Source organism: Carcharhinus amblyrhynchos, chromosome 11 (genome assembly GCF_965287045.1).
Source record: "Carcharhinus amblyrhynchos chromosome 11, sCarAmb.v2.hapA, whole genome shotgun sequence".
NCBI lineage: Eukaryota > Metazoa > Chordata > Chondrichthyes > Carcharhiniformes > Carcharhinidae > Carcharhinus > Carcharhinus amblyrhynchos.
This window is the reverse complement of record NC_137334.1, coordinates 15,137,319-15,153,491: the sequence shown is the minus strand read 5'-3', so window position 1 is coordinate 15,153,491 and position 16,173 is coordinate 15,137,319. Positions and strand designations below refer to the sequence as shown.

At 44.8% G+C, this 16,173-nt stretch overlaps 1 protein-coding gene across 1 annotated transcript in view; it reads right to left on the bottom strand.

Annotated features, from left to right (window-relative positions):
* ccnyl1 (cyclin Y-like 1) overlaps window positions 1-16,173 on the bottom strand; it is a 78,047-nt gene that overhangs the window by 44,232 nt on the left and 17,642 nt on the right. Inside the window, exon 2 of the mRNA XM_080198596.1 lies at window positions 3,103-3,177. Coding sequence (XP_080054722.1) covers window positions 3,103-3,177 — 75 coding nt within the window. The remainder of the gene's footprint in view (window positions 1-3,102; window positions 3,178-16,173) is intronic.

The window sequence follows — 16,173 nt, the reverse complement described above, 5'->3', positions numbered from 1 at the left end:
CTCATCGCTGTCAATGGCATCTTCTATTGATTCAACCCCACAGCGCTGAGAAACATGGCAGGGGTGCGCTATCGGTGGGACCAGGAGGTCCTGCTGGTGTGAAGAACTGGAAGATCACACTCAATAAGCTAAGTCATTGATTCTGTCATGTTAGTGTACCTTTAAGAATTTGGGAGAGGAAGTAGTTTGTCACGAATGTCATACAAGGAGCATTGTTCGATGGTGGAAGACAAGAACTGAAATGGACTATGTTATTATGTTTGCATGTTTTGATTTTGCAAAATATATGTACATTTATTGTAGAGTACTCAGTGTGAAACTGAAAAGGTTTCATTTTTCAAACCATCTTTTAATACCAATGTTTCATTTTTGTTCTTATGGGGAGGGTGTGATGTTAGTGTATCTTTAAGAAATTTAAAAAAAAAAATCATGCTCACAGCCTTATCAGATGTCATGGCTGCTGCCCTGTCTGGAGATGTCCTTTTATTGCAGCTTAAACAGGGGTTTGTTTATTTTTACTGGGGTGTTTATGACTCGGCTTTTGAGGAGGTTGGCAGGTCAGGTGACAGGAGTCTTTCATTTTCAGTTCTGAGCTGCAGGTTTTAGTTTAGAAGGGAGAAAGGAAATCAGACTGAAAAAAGTGTGTCTCTCTCTCTCTCTCTTCCCACCCTAGTTTGGGAAATTCTGCTCTTCAGCTAAAAGCCTTCCTGGAGCAGAAAACCTGCTATTGATGGCTTGACCAGAGTCTTTCCCTGGTGTTCTGGCTTCAAACTATTCTATCAAGAGAACTGCAGAATTCATCCAAAGGACTTAGTTCCAGTATCACGTGAGCATTAGTCTTTGCTGTGTTAAACCTGTGAAAAGGAAGTCACAGGAAGTTTAAAGGAAGTTTTGGTTTTGATTAGAATGTCTTAGATATATTTGTTAAAGGAGACACATTATTGTGGTTGTTTTGTAATTGATAAAAGTTATTGCTAATTTTCTTTTCATATATGTTAACTATATTCTTAATTAAACTGGTTTGATAAAAGCTCCCTAGTGGGTTATTTGAATCATACTATGCTTATCATAGCCAAATTCAAGGGGCAAAACTTACGATCCAGGCAGGCTTCATAAAACACTTCGGAGTTTCTGGCCTGAATGATAAGATTTTTAAACTCCAGATTTCTACTGAATGTAAATTTTACCATCTGCCGTGGTAGAATTTGAACCTGGGTCTCCAGAGCATCACTCTGGATTACTAGTAGAATGATAAATCCACTTTGCCATGGCCTTCCGGTCCAACGACAATACCACTACGCCACTGCCTCCCCTAAAACTAACGTGAAACCACTGTCAGCAAATGATCTACCACTAGTGAGTAACAGAGTCAGAGCACTGAAAGATGCCATGGAAGGTGATCGGTCAATCTGAGGATGTTGTAGAGATAGACAGTTGTCTCTACAACATCCTCAGAGTCACCGACGACAAATTTGTTGAGAACAAATGGTTCAAATCTAATATGTTGTGGGACAGCATCCAGTGTAAGTCAACAATGGATGAATTAAACTTAGTGTAGAACTGTATTTTGTACTTTTGAACAAATGGGGGCATGCAAAGGACAGAAGAGCACTGGAATAATTAAGTTGAGGTGACAAAGAATGGATAAGGTACTCAGTGGCAGAGGGGCAGCAATGTTTCACAAGTGGTGTTGGTGATGGCACATGGGGTTTAAAACACAGCTCGGTATCAAATAGAATGCCAAGGATTCACACAGTTCCTTTCAGTCTGAATTGCTGGAAAGGGGACTTGGAGGAGGATGCTGAGGGAACCCAAGAGTGTTGGGATCATCGCTTTCCTTTTGAATACATGTGAATTGAACTTGGGTATGGCTTCCTTCTATGCTGCAAGATTCTATGGTTCTAAGGGAATGGAATTTATTCTTTGGCTGCGAAGCCAGCCAGCTAGGGAATTTTCACAGCAACTTCATTGCAGTGTGAATACAAGCATACTTGTAACTAATAAATAAACTTAAACTTACACCGACAGCAGACAGTGGGGTTATTCCTCCTAGTCAGACCATTTGCAACATTTTGAAAAAAACATTTTGAAAATATTTAAAGGGGAGGGATAGGCTGGAGGTGGGGCAGGTCAGGGCTAACAAAAGTATTGCCCACTCATATGTGGAGTGTACAGAAGAATTGTCCTTACACTTTCGTGTTTACTTCACTGAGCAGTCTCAGATGCTGTAAACGTTACGTGCCAGGCCTGAACAAACAGCCTCGTGTATCATGTTAATGATGAGCAGTGCTATCAAACACATCAGGTTAAGTTGTATACAGGCTTTTAACTTGTACATTTTAAACAAAGCTTGGGCAATAAAGTGATTAAAACATTAAACCTAACTGCTTGTAGAGGTATGCGAACAGCCAGCAGATCTGTAAGGGATTACACCAAGAGGTTTGGGGACCTCTGCTGAGGCTAACCTGCTTCAAAGAAGCTAAAGGGCTTTAAAAATCCCTCAGTTTGATCAAGTCACTGAAACACCATTGGTCACCATGAACTCCAGGTTGATATATTGAAACCTGCGGCCCTGGTCAGATTCTTATGAATGATAGACAGCTGTAAAGGTAGATAAGCAAAAAAGAAACCTCTTCATTAGATCACAGTGATTAACAGGGAATGAAGAGGATAGATAACCCCCTCTGCCACCTTTGCCAAGTCTCTTTGGGAAGCATGGTGCTTAAAAACAGAAACCTTGCTTGGGAAAGGACGATGGGAAAAAGAGATGCAACTTTCCACCACTGAGCTGAATGTTTGTCCATGAATGTTACAAACTTAATGGAACGTGGCAATATCAAAGGCAGTGTCTGTTTGTTGCTGGGTAGATTTGGTGAATTAATTCATGAGCAGAGCAGCTTTTGTGCTTAGAAAAAAAGATAGAAATTGAAGCAATGTTATGATACTGTATGAAATGTTTTGGTGGAAATAGCATTGTCGGCCCATACTGAGTCAACAGTAGCTCGTGTAATGGCAGCATTTTAAAACAGCCAACATCTCTGATATGTAATGGACAACAATAACATAGATATCATGATATTAATCTGGCTCATATCTACTCACCATCTGGCTGTGACTTGCTCAGGAAGATGGTGCTGGCTCTTGGGTGGTCGGATGGGTTGGATTCACAATTCATATCTGGAAAAGGAGACAGACGTGAGAGAAAAAAAAACACAAAGTGTCTCTCACGTTACAACAACTGGCGCCTTTCTCATTTTTCCCCTCTCATCTAATTGTACCACCTTGCCTTGCCAAATGGCAGGCAGGCAGGGCGAGGTCTTAACATCATGCCCATTATGTTCAATTCTTGCGGTTTCCCAGCAACTGGTTCTGTCCTGCTCCTCGGCAACAACCTGAACCTGAGCCAGATTATTTGCAAACTTGGTGTCATATTTGACCTCAAAGATGAGCTTCTAACTACGTAGCTACACCATTACCAGGACCCAAGACCACCTATCCCAACCTTCATAACATTGCCTTGACTTTGCCTCTACCTCAGTTCACCTGCTGTTGTTCCCTGTTGACTTAGAACTGTTAGTTGGGCTCCCACATTCTACCCTCAATAAACTGGAGGTCATTCAAGACTCTGCTGTTCAAATCTTTAAAGTAAAATAGTTTATTTCTTAGTCACAAGTAGGCTGACATTAACAGTGCAATGAAATTACTATGAAAATCCTCTAGTCACCACACTCCGGCCTGTTCGGGTAGAGGGAGAATTTAGCATGGCCAACGCAGCTCATCAGCACGTCTTTCAGACTGTGGGAGGAAACTGAAGCATACGGAGGAAACCCACACAGACAAGGGGAGAACATGCAGATTCCACACAGACAGTGACCCAAGATGGGAATTGAACCTGGGTCCCTGGAGCTGTGAGGCAGCAGTGCTAACCACTGTGCCACTCCACACTCCAGCAGAATTCCCCCACCACCCAGGGCTTCAATAGACTCTGAAAGGGCTGGTGTGAAGCCAATTTCACTGACTCACATCTAATCCAATCATCCTTGCACTTACTGACCTACACTGACGTATGGTTAAGTACCGCCTTGATAGACTCTCATCCCTGTTTTCAAACTTCTCCTTGACCCCGCCTCCTAATTTTATAATCCCCTCCAGCTCAACAAATGTTCTTCTATTGGTAGGCTTGCCAACTCCACTGTGCGTATTCCAGGATGTGTCTGCAGAAGCAACATCACAGAATCTAGGCAACATGGTGAGCCCAGCCAGGATGGGACAATGTCCAAATATGCAGACCCTACACAGAGTGCTGACAAACGCCCAGCACGGTTTCCTCTTTCTGGCTGGCAGGAGTCTCAGCCAGCTCCCTCCTGATGGTTACGTCAACAGGCTTGTGAGGTCCAGCCTGGGACCATTGGCTTATGCCTACTTCCTGCTGAAGCACTGATCCCTCTGCCAGCTCATACCACACTAATCAGTGCCAGCGGGGTAAAATAAACAGGCTGGGCAGCCAACAGCAATGTTGCCGGTTGTAATGCACTATATTATCACGCTGGCTGCACCTGAGAGGGAGCGCTGCCTAACCTGCCTACCAAATGGACTCTTGTGGCTGCCAGGTCAGAAGTCGATCAACCGAGGGGAACGCCTATCATTTTAAAATCTCCAGGACTGTTTATAATAGCTGCTGTAATAATTGCGGTAGACAGAGGGGAACCAGTGGATGTGGTGTTTTTAGATTTTCAAAAGGCGTTTGATAAGGTGCCTCAGAAGGCTGCTAATAGAAGGTTAGGGTGCACGGAGTAGGGGGTAAGGTGTTAGCGTGGATAGAGGATTGGTTGTCTAATAGGAAGCAGAGAGTTGGTATCAATGGGTGCTATTCCGATTCGCGGTTGGTGACTAGTGGAGTGCCGCAGGGGTCACTGCTGGGGCCTCAGCTATTTACCATTTATATAGATGATCTGGAGGAGGGGGCTGAGTGTAGGGTGACAAAATTTGCTGATGACACGAAGATGAGTGGAAAAGCAAATTGCGTGGAGGGTGTGGAAAGTCTGCAGAGGGATCTGGATAGACTAAGCGAGTGGGTGAGGACCTGGCACATGGAGTATAATGTTAGCAAGTGTGAGGTTATCCACTTTGGCAGAAATAATAGTAGGAGGGATTACTATTTAAAGGGCGAAAAGCTGCAGCATGCTACGGTGCAGAGGGACCTGGGGATCCTTGTGCACGACTCGCAAAAACCCAGTCTGCAGGTGCAGCAGGTGATCAAGAAGACGAATGGAATGCTGGCCTTTATAGCAAGGGGGATATAATATAAAAGTAGGAGGTCTTGCTGCAACTGTACAGGGTACTGGTGAGGCTGCAGCTGGAGTACTGTGTGCAGTTTTGGTTGCCGCACTTGCACAAGGATATTTTGGCCTTGGAGGGAGTGCAGAGGAGGTTCACTAGGCTGATACCAGAGATGAGGGGGTTGGACTATGAAGAGAGACTAAATAGACTGGGTCTGTACTCGTTGGAGTTTAGAAGGGTGAGGGGGGATCTTATAGAGAAGTATAAGGGATAGGGGAGAGGTAGAGAGATTCTTCCCGCTTAAAAAGGATAGCAGGACTAGAGAGCATAGCCTCAAGATAAGGGGGGTGCAGTTTAGGTCAGAGTTGAGGAGGAACTTCTTCACTCAGAGGGTGGTGAATCTCTGGAATTCTCTGCCCGTTGAAGTGGTTTAAGTCACGGGTAGATAGGTTTTTCATAGACAAGGGAATTAAGCGTTATGGGGAGAAAGCGGGAAAGTGGAACTGATTCACTTCAGATCAGCCATGATCTTATTGAATGGCGGGGCAGGCTCGAAGGGCTAGATGGCCTACTTCTGCTCCTATTTCTTATGCTGGAAGATTCTGGGCAATTCCAGGAGTCTCAGGCTCATTCCGGGAGGGTTAGCATCACTAGCCATTGGTGACCTCGCCTTCAGCTTCGTAAGCCGTTAGCATAAGAATGCAAGTGACAGCCATGTTTCAGTTGGTAGCACTTTTGCGGAGTCAGGAAGTTGCAAGTTCAAGTCCTGCTCCAGCACAAAACAAATGCCCGTGCAGTACTCAGTGGCTGCTGCACTGTCGAAAGTGCTACGATCTGGATGAAATGTTAAACCAAGGCCCAATCTAACCTCTCAGGTGCACATAAAATACTCCATGGCATTAACTTCAAAGAGAAACTATCTCCAGTGTGCTGGCAATAATGATCTCTCAACTAACAACACAAAAAAAAATCTGGTCATCAACACATTGCAGTTTATGGGATTTCATTGTGCACAATGGGCTGCCACGCCTTCTCAATTCTAAATTATATTCTCAATTGTAAAGTACTTTGATACATCTGGATGGTCAGAGAGACAGTATACAAGTGCAAGTTTTACGTTTTTTCACAAATACAAGTTGTTACAGTACGCAAAACCAAGTGACCTCCTCTCACTTTTGAACTTAGGTAAGTGGCGCCAACCGGCAAATCGATGACACAGAATATTACAGCTGTGGCAAAGCCTGTCTTTGCTCCACGTCTGCACACACAACGTGTTCCAACAGCAATCGCGTGCAACAATTAGGACAATTTGGTAAAGCGTTAAGGGGCATCTTACAGGAGGAGACTACAATGGAGAGGCAGAAAGCACAGAGGTCTATTAACAGTAATCTTCTTGAATGCCTTCTTCCCTTCCAATTCCTGATTTACAGCTATTTCTGGGACGTTAACCTGTGATCTCTGTAAATGAAGGCGAATGCAAAATGCATAATTCATCTGCCATCGCCTTATTTTCCATTATTACTCCCCAGTTTTCAATAGGACCAATTACTTTTATTAAAGTAAAATTTATTTATTAGTCACAAGTAAGGCTTACATTAACACTGCAATGAAGTTACTGTGAAATTCTTCTAGTTGGCACATTACGACACCTGTTTGGGTCAATGCACCTAACCAGCACATCTTTCAAACTGTGGGAGGAAACTGAAGCATCCGGAGGAGACCCACACAGACATGGGGACAACGTGCAAACTCCACATAGACAGTGACCCAAGCCGGGAATCAAACCTGGGTCTCTAGTGCTGCAAGGCAGCAGTGCTAACCATTGTGCCACCTCCAAAACTCCTAAATCTATCTTTATAATTCTAGCCATCTTTCTCTCACACTGTAAGCTTTCCCTCCATATTAATCTTTTAAGTTTATTTATTATTGAGACAAGTATGCGTACATTAACACTGCAATGGAGTTACAGTGAAAATCCTCGAGTTGCCACAGTCCTGCACCTGTTCGGGTACACTGAGGGAGAATTTAGCATGACCAATGCACCTAACTAGCACATCTGTTGGACTATGGGAGGAAACCAAAGCACGCAGAGGAAATCCACACAGATACAGGGAGAACATGCAAACTCCACGTAGACAGTGACCCAAGCTGGGAATCGAACCTGGATCCTTGGCATTGTGAGGCAGCAATGCTAACCACTGTGCTGTCCCACTTTGTCATTCTTTGCTATTCTTATGTTCTATGCAATCGTCAGACTGGCTATCCACCCCTAGGCAATTATATGCCTTTTAAGTTTGATACTAATTTTAATTTTGTTAGTTAACCGTAGATGGTTGGTCCTCCCCTGGTAATTTTTCTCTCTCTTTAGAATGTTTGTATTCCGTGAATTCTGAAATATCCCTTTAAATATACACATTTACATCTACATCAGATACCATCATTAATTCTAAATATATATCATCTAGATCTAAATGATTGAAAATGGTATTTATGAACTTGCTGACAAGCAGATGATGAGCTTCAAGGTTTATGGAATCAATCACAGTGTTGTCATTCTGATTTCAGTGAAGGGTGAAAGGTTCTTAAAATCCATATCCACTAGATGTACGTAAAACACAGAGCAGTACGGGAAGAGATTTTGTTTTTCTTAAGAGCTACGCAGTACTGGGATGAAATATAGATGATGGGAGCAACTGATGGCGTGTTGAGACTTTTACACAAGGGAACATTTTACATAAAGCAGGGAAATATGACTTTTCCCAAAATCAGAAGCTGATTCAGCCCAGTGACAAAATAGCACCTTTATTCTTAACTTGGCTTATCAGAAGCCCACAAGTAGAGTCCAAGATGACTTTCCCACCAAATTTCTACTGTCTCCTGTCAGGATGAGGAATAGACCATTCACGACAACAGCAGCAAAATACCAAACTCGACTTTAAGTGTTCTGAAGTATCAATCACATCTTCTCAACTCATACAAACATAGAAGCAGAAGTAGGCCATTAGGCCCTTTGAGCCTTCTCTGCCATTCATTTTGACCATGGCTGATCATCAAATTCAATATACTGATCCCACCTTCCTCCCCATATCCCTTGATTCCTTTAGCCCCAACACTATATCTAATTTCTTCTTGAAATCACAAAACGTTTTGGCCTCAACTACTTTCTGTGTTAGTGAATTCCATACATTCACCACCCTTTCGGTGAAGAAATTTCTCCTCATCTCAATTCTAAAGTTTTACCCTTTATCCTCAAACTACGACCCCAAGACTGGACTCTCCCACCATCAGGAATATTCTTTTTGAATCTACCCTGTCTAATCCTGTTAGAATTTTACGTCTACGAGATCCCTTCTCACTCTTCTAAATTCCTGTGAATATAATCCTAACCGACTTAGTCTCTCCTCATATGACAGACCTGCCATCCCAGGAATCAGCCTGGTAAACTTTTGCTGTATTCCCTCTATAGCAAGGATATCTTTCCTCAGATAACACCAAAAATGCACACAATACTCCAGGCGTGGCCTCACCAAAACCCTGCACAATTGCATTAAAACTCAGCAGAACAATACTGTAAACAAAGACTGAGAACTTCCCTCAGAGCTGCTCCACCACTGTGGCTGTGAAGAGAATCCAACTCAGGTTGTCACCTCACTTTACATTACCAACTTGCATCTATATAGCGACTTTAACATAGTAAAATGAGACATTAAGACAGATTACCAAAAGCTTGCTCCTAAAAATGGGCTTTAAGGGCCGAGTGACTTGAAGGAAGGTGACAGAGTTTGCCAAGTTTAGCAGCCTGAGTGGTGCGGTAAGTTGGGCTCCTGCCTCTCAGCTGGAATGGCCCAGGTTTGAGTCCCGCATCAGAATTTGTTGGCCACAGAGGCCTGCATGTATCGGTGCCAGTTCCCAGTCCAAATAATTCGGAGAAGAACACTTGGTTGTACGGGTATCTGACAGTATAACCACCCAGCAAATCCAAAAGAATATTGCCTACATGAAAGGTGATCAGCCAGTGTTGTGGTTACCTTGTGTAACATGAAAAAAAGAGGGGGAAGAGAGAGAGAGCGTAAGAAAAAAGGAGCTGGAAAGCTTTAGATATGAAAATCCAGAGCTTAGGATCCGGGCAGCTGAAAGTACATCATTTCTGCAACGATAAAAGTTGGGCACGCACAAGATGCCAGAATTGGAGGATTAGCTTTATAAACATTAGATAAGTGAGACTGATCGACTCCCAATGAGGAAAAAGAGTATATTAACTTGCCAAGTGATACAAATCAGCTACCACAAAGAAGACACCTTCATCCTTTATTTACATATCCCAGTCACTCAACAAATATTCATGGTGTTGTTCTACTTAACGATATATAATGCCAAGTGGGGTTCAATACAATGTGCAAGCATGAGTCTTACAGCAGGAAACAAACAATCTGATCCTTAATGATGCTGAAATCCAGCACCTCACTACAAAAGATAAGATGAAGCATTTGTAACTGTCTTCAGCCAGAAGTGTTGAAAGGATGGATGATTCATTTCAGCCTCCTACTAGGGTCCCCAGTATCACAGACAACAAGCCTTTAACCAATTCAATTCACCCCCGGTGTTATCAGAAAACTGATGAAGATACTGGATTCTGGACGGCTTTACTGAATAGTGGAGGTGAGGGGTCAAGGTTGGAAAGTTGTGATAAATTAAACAGCAAAGACAAGGGAAGAGAGCAAGGTAAATGGTGATTGGAGCAAGGCAGGAAGGAACAGTGTAAAAACCTAAGAGTGTGACAGCAGAGGAACATAAAAGTTACTAAAATAGTTAAAAGACAGAACTAAAGATTTTGTACATAAAAAGCATTTAGCTTTTGTAACTAAATAATGAACAGACAGCGTAAATGGAAATAAATATGTATGAACTAAGATGTAGCTGGAGGATGACAAAGACTGGGATATGAATCCTCAAGGGTACGTGACATTCAGGAAGGAGAAGGTGGAGGGTTAGCACTGTTAATTAAGAATGGCATTGGTACAATAAAACAGAGATGAGCTTAGTCAGTACCATGGCACAATGGTTAGCACTGCTGCCTCACACAGCGAAGGACCTGGGTTTGATTCCCAGCTTGGGCCACTGTCTGTGTGGAGTTTGCATGTTCTCCCCGCGTCTGCGTGGGTTTCCTCCAGGTGCTCCGGCTTCCTCCCACAGTCTGAAAGATGTGCTGGTTACAAAGAACAAAGAACAACCCAGCACGGGAAACAGGCCCTTCGGCCCAACACGCCCGTGCCGCCGCATCACCCTACACCTATTCTACCCTGCGTGTCTACGAATGGAACCCCTAACTTAGCCAGATTCAGGGGAGAATAGTGTCAATTTAGTAAACCAATCAGCCTAAGAGCACATCTTTGGGGTGTGGGAGGAAACCCACACAACCACAGGGAGAATGCACAAACTCGCACAGACACAGGCCCAAATCCATGTATCTGCACAGCCAGCAGTGCTAGTCACCAAGCTGTTGCGGCGCCCGTCTACCGGTCCACGATCAAGCACACACACTGACACGAAGTACTAGGCCACTCCCGGAACCTCCAAGAGCAGCCCACGCACGACCCACCGTGTGCATGCCCCTCGTTTGACAACGAGGTGGACCTCCACCTGCAGAATAAAAAGACAAAAACGTTAACTTACAAGTCTGCATTTCCGGTGCCTCCCGAGGTTCTGACCTTATTTAATAGCCCCTACTATAACCCTCCATCCCCGTTTCACTCATGTGTCTGTCTAACTGAACCTTAAACGAGTCCAACGTTCCTGCCTCCACCACTCTCCTCAGTAGCGCGTTCCATACCCCCACAACTCTCTGCGTAAAGAACCTTCCTCTCACATCCAAATTATACCTCTCCCCCCTCACCCTTAAATCATGACCTCTCGTATTTGTACCCAGTCTAGGGAGCAGTCTCTCACTATTGACTCTATCTATTCCCTTCAGTATCTTATATACCTCTATCATGTCCCCCCTCAACCTCCGTCTTTCCAAGGAGAAAAGTCCCAGTTTCTCCAACCTTTCCTCGTACCCCAGCCCCTCCATGCTAGGCAACATCCTGGTAAACCTCCTCTGAACCCTCTCCAGAGCCTCCACGTCCTTCCGGTAGTAAGGTGACCAGAACTGGACGCAGTACTCCAAATGCGGTCTAACCAACGTTCTATACAACTGAAGCATTAGACGGCAGCTTTTATACTCTATACCCCTACCTATAAAGGCTAGCATTCCATAAGCCTTCCTAACAACCTTCTCCACTTGTGTCGCAACCTTCATGGATTTGTGAACCTGCACTCCCAGGTCCCTCTGTATGTCTATACTCCTAATCGGTCTACCTTTTATCACATAGCTCCTCTCTGCATTATTCCTTCCAAAATGCATCACCTTGCATTTGTCAGGATTAAATTCCATCTGCCACCTATCTGCCCAATGCACCAACCTATCTATATCCTGTTGTATCACCTGACATTCCACTTCAGTACCCGCCAACCCTGCCATCTTGGTGTCATCAGCAAACTTGCTGATCACACCACCTACGCTCTCTTCCAAGTCATTTATGTATACTACAAAGAGGAGAGGTCCCAGTACTGAGCCCTGCGGCACACCACTGGTCACTGGCCTCCAGCCCGAAAAGGTCCCCTCCACAACTACCCTCTGTCTCCTATTGCCCAGCCAGTTCTCAATCCACCTAGCTACCTGACCTCGTATCCCATGCGCCTTAACCTTTTCTACCAGCCTACCATGAGGGACTTTGTCAAACGCCTTACTGAAATCCATATAGATGACATCAACGGCTCTCCCATCGTCAACCGTTTTTGTCACCTCCTCAAAGAATTCCACCAGATTCGTAAGGCAAGACCTCCCCCTCTAACGAAGCCATGTTGCTTATCCCTAATCAGATCGCAACGCTCCAAATGCTCATACGTCCTACCCCTAAGCATTTTTTCCATTAATTTCCCTACCACTGATGTCAAACTCACTGGTCTATAATTTCCAGGGTTATCCCTACTACCCTTTTTAAACAGCGGTACCACATTTGCTACCCTCCAGTCTTGTGGGACCTCACCTGTGTCCAAAGAAGAGACAAAGATTTGCGCCAGAGGCCCAGCAATTTCATCTTTCACCTCCCTAAGCAGCCTGGGATAAATACCATCAGGCCCCGGAGCTTTATCCGTCCTTACGCTACCCAAAAGCCCTAGCACTTCCTCCCTCGTAATGGATATTTCCTGCAACTGATCCTCAGCTCCCTCCAAGAGACCGCATGACTCCGAACCCCTCTCCTTCGTGAATACTGACGCAAAGTATTCATTCAGGAGCTCCCCCATTCCCTCCGACTCAATACATAACTCCCCACTTTTGTCCCTAAGAGGACCAATTTTCCCTCTGTCTACTCTCTTGCTCCTAATATAGGAATAAAATGCCTTTGGATTTTCCTTAGTCCTACCAGCCAAAGCCATTTCATGCCCTCTCTTCGCCCTTCTAATCCCCCTTTTTAGCTCCCTCCTACTCTCTCTATATTCCTCCAGTGCACTCTCCGTACCCAGTTGTTTCAACCTAACATACGCCTCCCTCTTCTTCCTCACCAAGTCTTCAATACCCCCTGTAATCCACGGCTCTCTAATCCTACCTTTCCCATCCTTCCGCTTAACCGGAACATACCTCTCCTGCAACATCTTCATTTTGCCCTTAAAAGCCTCCCACTTGCCAACCGTGGACTTTCCAGCTAACAGTCCCTCCCAATCAGTGTCCTGCAGCTCCCTCCTAATCCTGCTATAGCTCGCCTTCCCCCAGTTCAGCACACTCCCGTTCGGCCGGCACTCATCCCTTTCCATTTTTATCCTAAAGTAGACGGACTTGTGGTCACTGTTAGCCACATGTTCGCCTACCTCTACCTCAACCACCTGCCCCGGCTCATTACCCAACACTAAATCCAGTATAGCCCCTCCCCTAGTCGGGCTAGTTACATACTGCTCTAGAGACCCTTCCAAAACACATTTCACAAAATCCTCTCCCTCCGTACCCCCAGCTCTAGGCCCCCTCCAATTCACTCCAGGTAGATTAAAGTCACCCACTACAACCACCCTATTCTTCCCGCACCTATCCAAAATGCCCCTGCAAATGCCTTCCTCCACTGACCTCGGGCTGTTGGGTGGCCTATAGTACACCCCTAGCAACGTAATCTCTCCCTTTTTATTTCTCAACTCTACCCACAGTGACTCAATCCCCATCTCTTCCATCCTGTCCTCCCTCTGCACTACTGTGATGTTCTCCTTTACTAACAGTGCCACCCCTCCACCTCTCTTCAACCCTCCTCTGTCACACCTAAAACACTTGTACCCAGGAACATTCAGCTGCCAGTCCTGCCCTTCCCTTAACCACGTCTCCGTTATAGCCACCACATCTAACTTCCTCACAAACATCAAGGCCCTAAGCTCATCTGTTTTCCCTGTCACACTCCTAGCATTGAAACAGACACAGTTCAACCCACGAGTGTCCCTCGGAACCTCCTTCTCCCCAATAATTTTCCTTTCGCTCAACTCTCTCCCAGCCACATCCCCACCCCCCCTCCCTATTAGTGCATTGGCCATGCTAAGTTCGCCATCCGTGTGCCCAAATAGGCACCAGAATATGGCAACTAGGGGATTTTCATAGTAACTTCATTGCAGCATTAACGCAAGCCCAATTGTGACACTAATCATAGATCCCCTACAGTACAGAAGGAGGCCTTTCAGCCCATTAAGTATAAATCGGCCACAATCCCACCCAGGCCCTATTCCCGCAACCCCACACATTTACTCTGTCAATGCCCTGACACTAAGGTCAATTTAGCATGGCCAGTCCACCTAACCCGCACATTTTTGAAGTGTGGGTGGAAACTGGAGCACCTGCAGGAAACCCACACAGACATGGAAGAAACTGCAAACTTCACACAGACAGTGACCGAAGCTCGAATTGAACCTGGGTCCCTGGCGCCGTGGGGCAGCAGTGCTAACCACTGCAATAAATAAACTTTAAACTTCTGGAGATCAAGATGTAGAATCAGTTTGGGTAGAGATGATGAATAGTAAGAACAAGAAATCACTTGTGGGAAAGAATAGAAAAGCAGCATGTTATTTAAATGGAAAAAAAAAATGGTAGAACCCAGAGATACAGGGTATCTAGGTTCCTGGTACATGAATCACAAAAAGCTTGTATGCAAGTACTGCAAGTGATTAGGAAGGTAGATGGAATGAAGTAGAAAAGGTCGAGAACTTCAAGTTTTAGGTATCCAGATCACCACAACGTGTCATGGTCCTCCCGTGCTGACACTATAGTGAAGAAAGCCCATCAATGCCTCTACTTTCTCAGAAGACTAAGGAATTTTGGCATGTCAGCTTCAACTCTCACCAGCTTTTACAGATGCACCATAGAAAGCATTCCCTTTGATTGCATCACAGTTTGGTATGGCTCTTGCTCTAACCAAGACTAGAAGGAACTACAAAAGGTCATGAATGTAGCCTAATCCATCATGCAAACCAGCCTCCCATCCATTGACTCCGTCTACATTTCCCACTGCTTCGGCAAAACAGCTAGCATAATCAAGGACCCCATGCGCCCCGGACATTCTCTCTTTCACCTTCTTCCGTTGGGAAAAAGATACAAAAGTCTGAAGTCACGTACCGACTGACTCAAGAACAGCTTCTTCCCTGCTGCCACCAAACTTTTCAGTGGATTTACCTTGCATCAAGTTGACCTTTCTCTACACCCTAGCTATGATTGTAACACTACATTCTCCACTTTCTTGTTTCCTTCTCTATGAACGGTATTCTTTGTCTGTGCGCTAATACATGACGATAATAAATCAAATCAAATCACGTTCTCATTTATTGCAAGGGTAATGGATTATTAATGTAGGGAGGTTATGCTAGAGTTGTTGGTGAGACCACATCTGGAGTAGTGTGCACAGTTTTTGTCTCTGTTTGAAAAAAGGTTTTAAATGCATTAGAAACACTTGAGTGACATGATGGGTGGCACGGTGGTACAGTGGCTAGCACTGCTGCCTCATAGTATCAGGGATCCGGGTTTGATTCCCGGCTTGGGTCACTGCCTGTGTGGAGTCTGCATGGGTTTCCTCTGGTTTCCCCTCTCATCTGAATGCCAGTTAGGTGCATTGGTCCAAACAAGCGCCAGAGTATGACAACCCGGGGAATTTCACAGTAACTTCATTGCAATGTTAATGTAAGCCTTACTTGTGACTAACAAATAAACTTTACTTTAAAATAGTTCAGAGAAAGTTCACTCCATTGATGCCTGGGATTGGGGTTGATACCTTGCAAGGAAAGGTTAATCAGGCTGGGCCTATATCCACCGAGAGGTGACTTTATTGAAACATACAAGATCCTGAGGGAACTTGACAAGCTGGATGTTGAAAAAATGTTTTCCCTTGTGGGAGGTGCGAGGGATATGGGGCACATTTTAAAAATAAGGGGCCTCCAATTAATTATGGAGATGAGGAGAATTTTGTTCTGAGGGACGCAAATCTTTGGAACTCGCTTCCCCAGGGAGGGGTGGAGGTAGGGTCATTGTAGATTTTTAAGGCAGAGCTAGATAGACAAGAGAGTTGAAGGTTACTGGGAGTAGGTGAGAATGTGGAGTTGAGGCCACAATCAGATCAAGCCCTGACCGTAGTGAATAGTGGAGCAGGCTCAAGGAGCAAATGTTGCACTGAGGTCTTGTGCTCCAGAACTTGCCATATCCCTATTCAACTTGTTCTAGTGCTGCTACAAAAACCAGCAACAGTGTGAAAATTTCCCAGTACGGCCTGTCCACAAAAAGCAGGACAAATATAATCCAGCCCAACCAATGCCTCATCAGTCTGCTCTCAGTCAGTC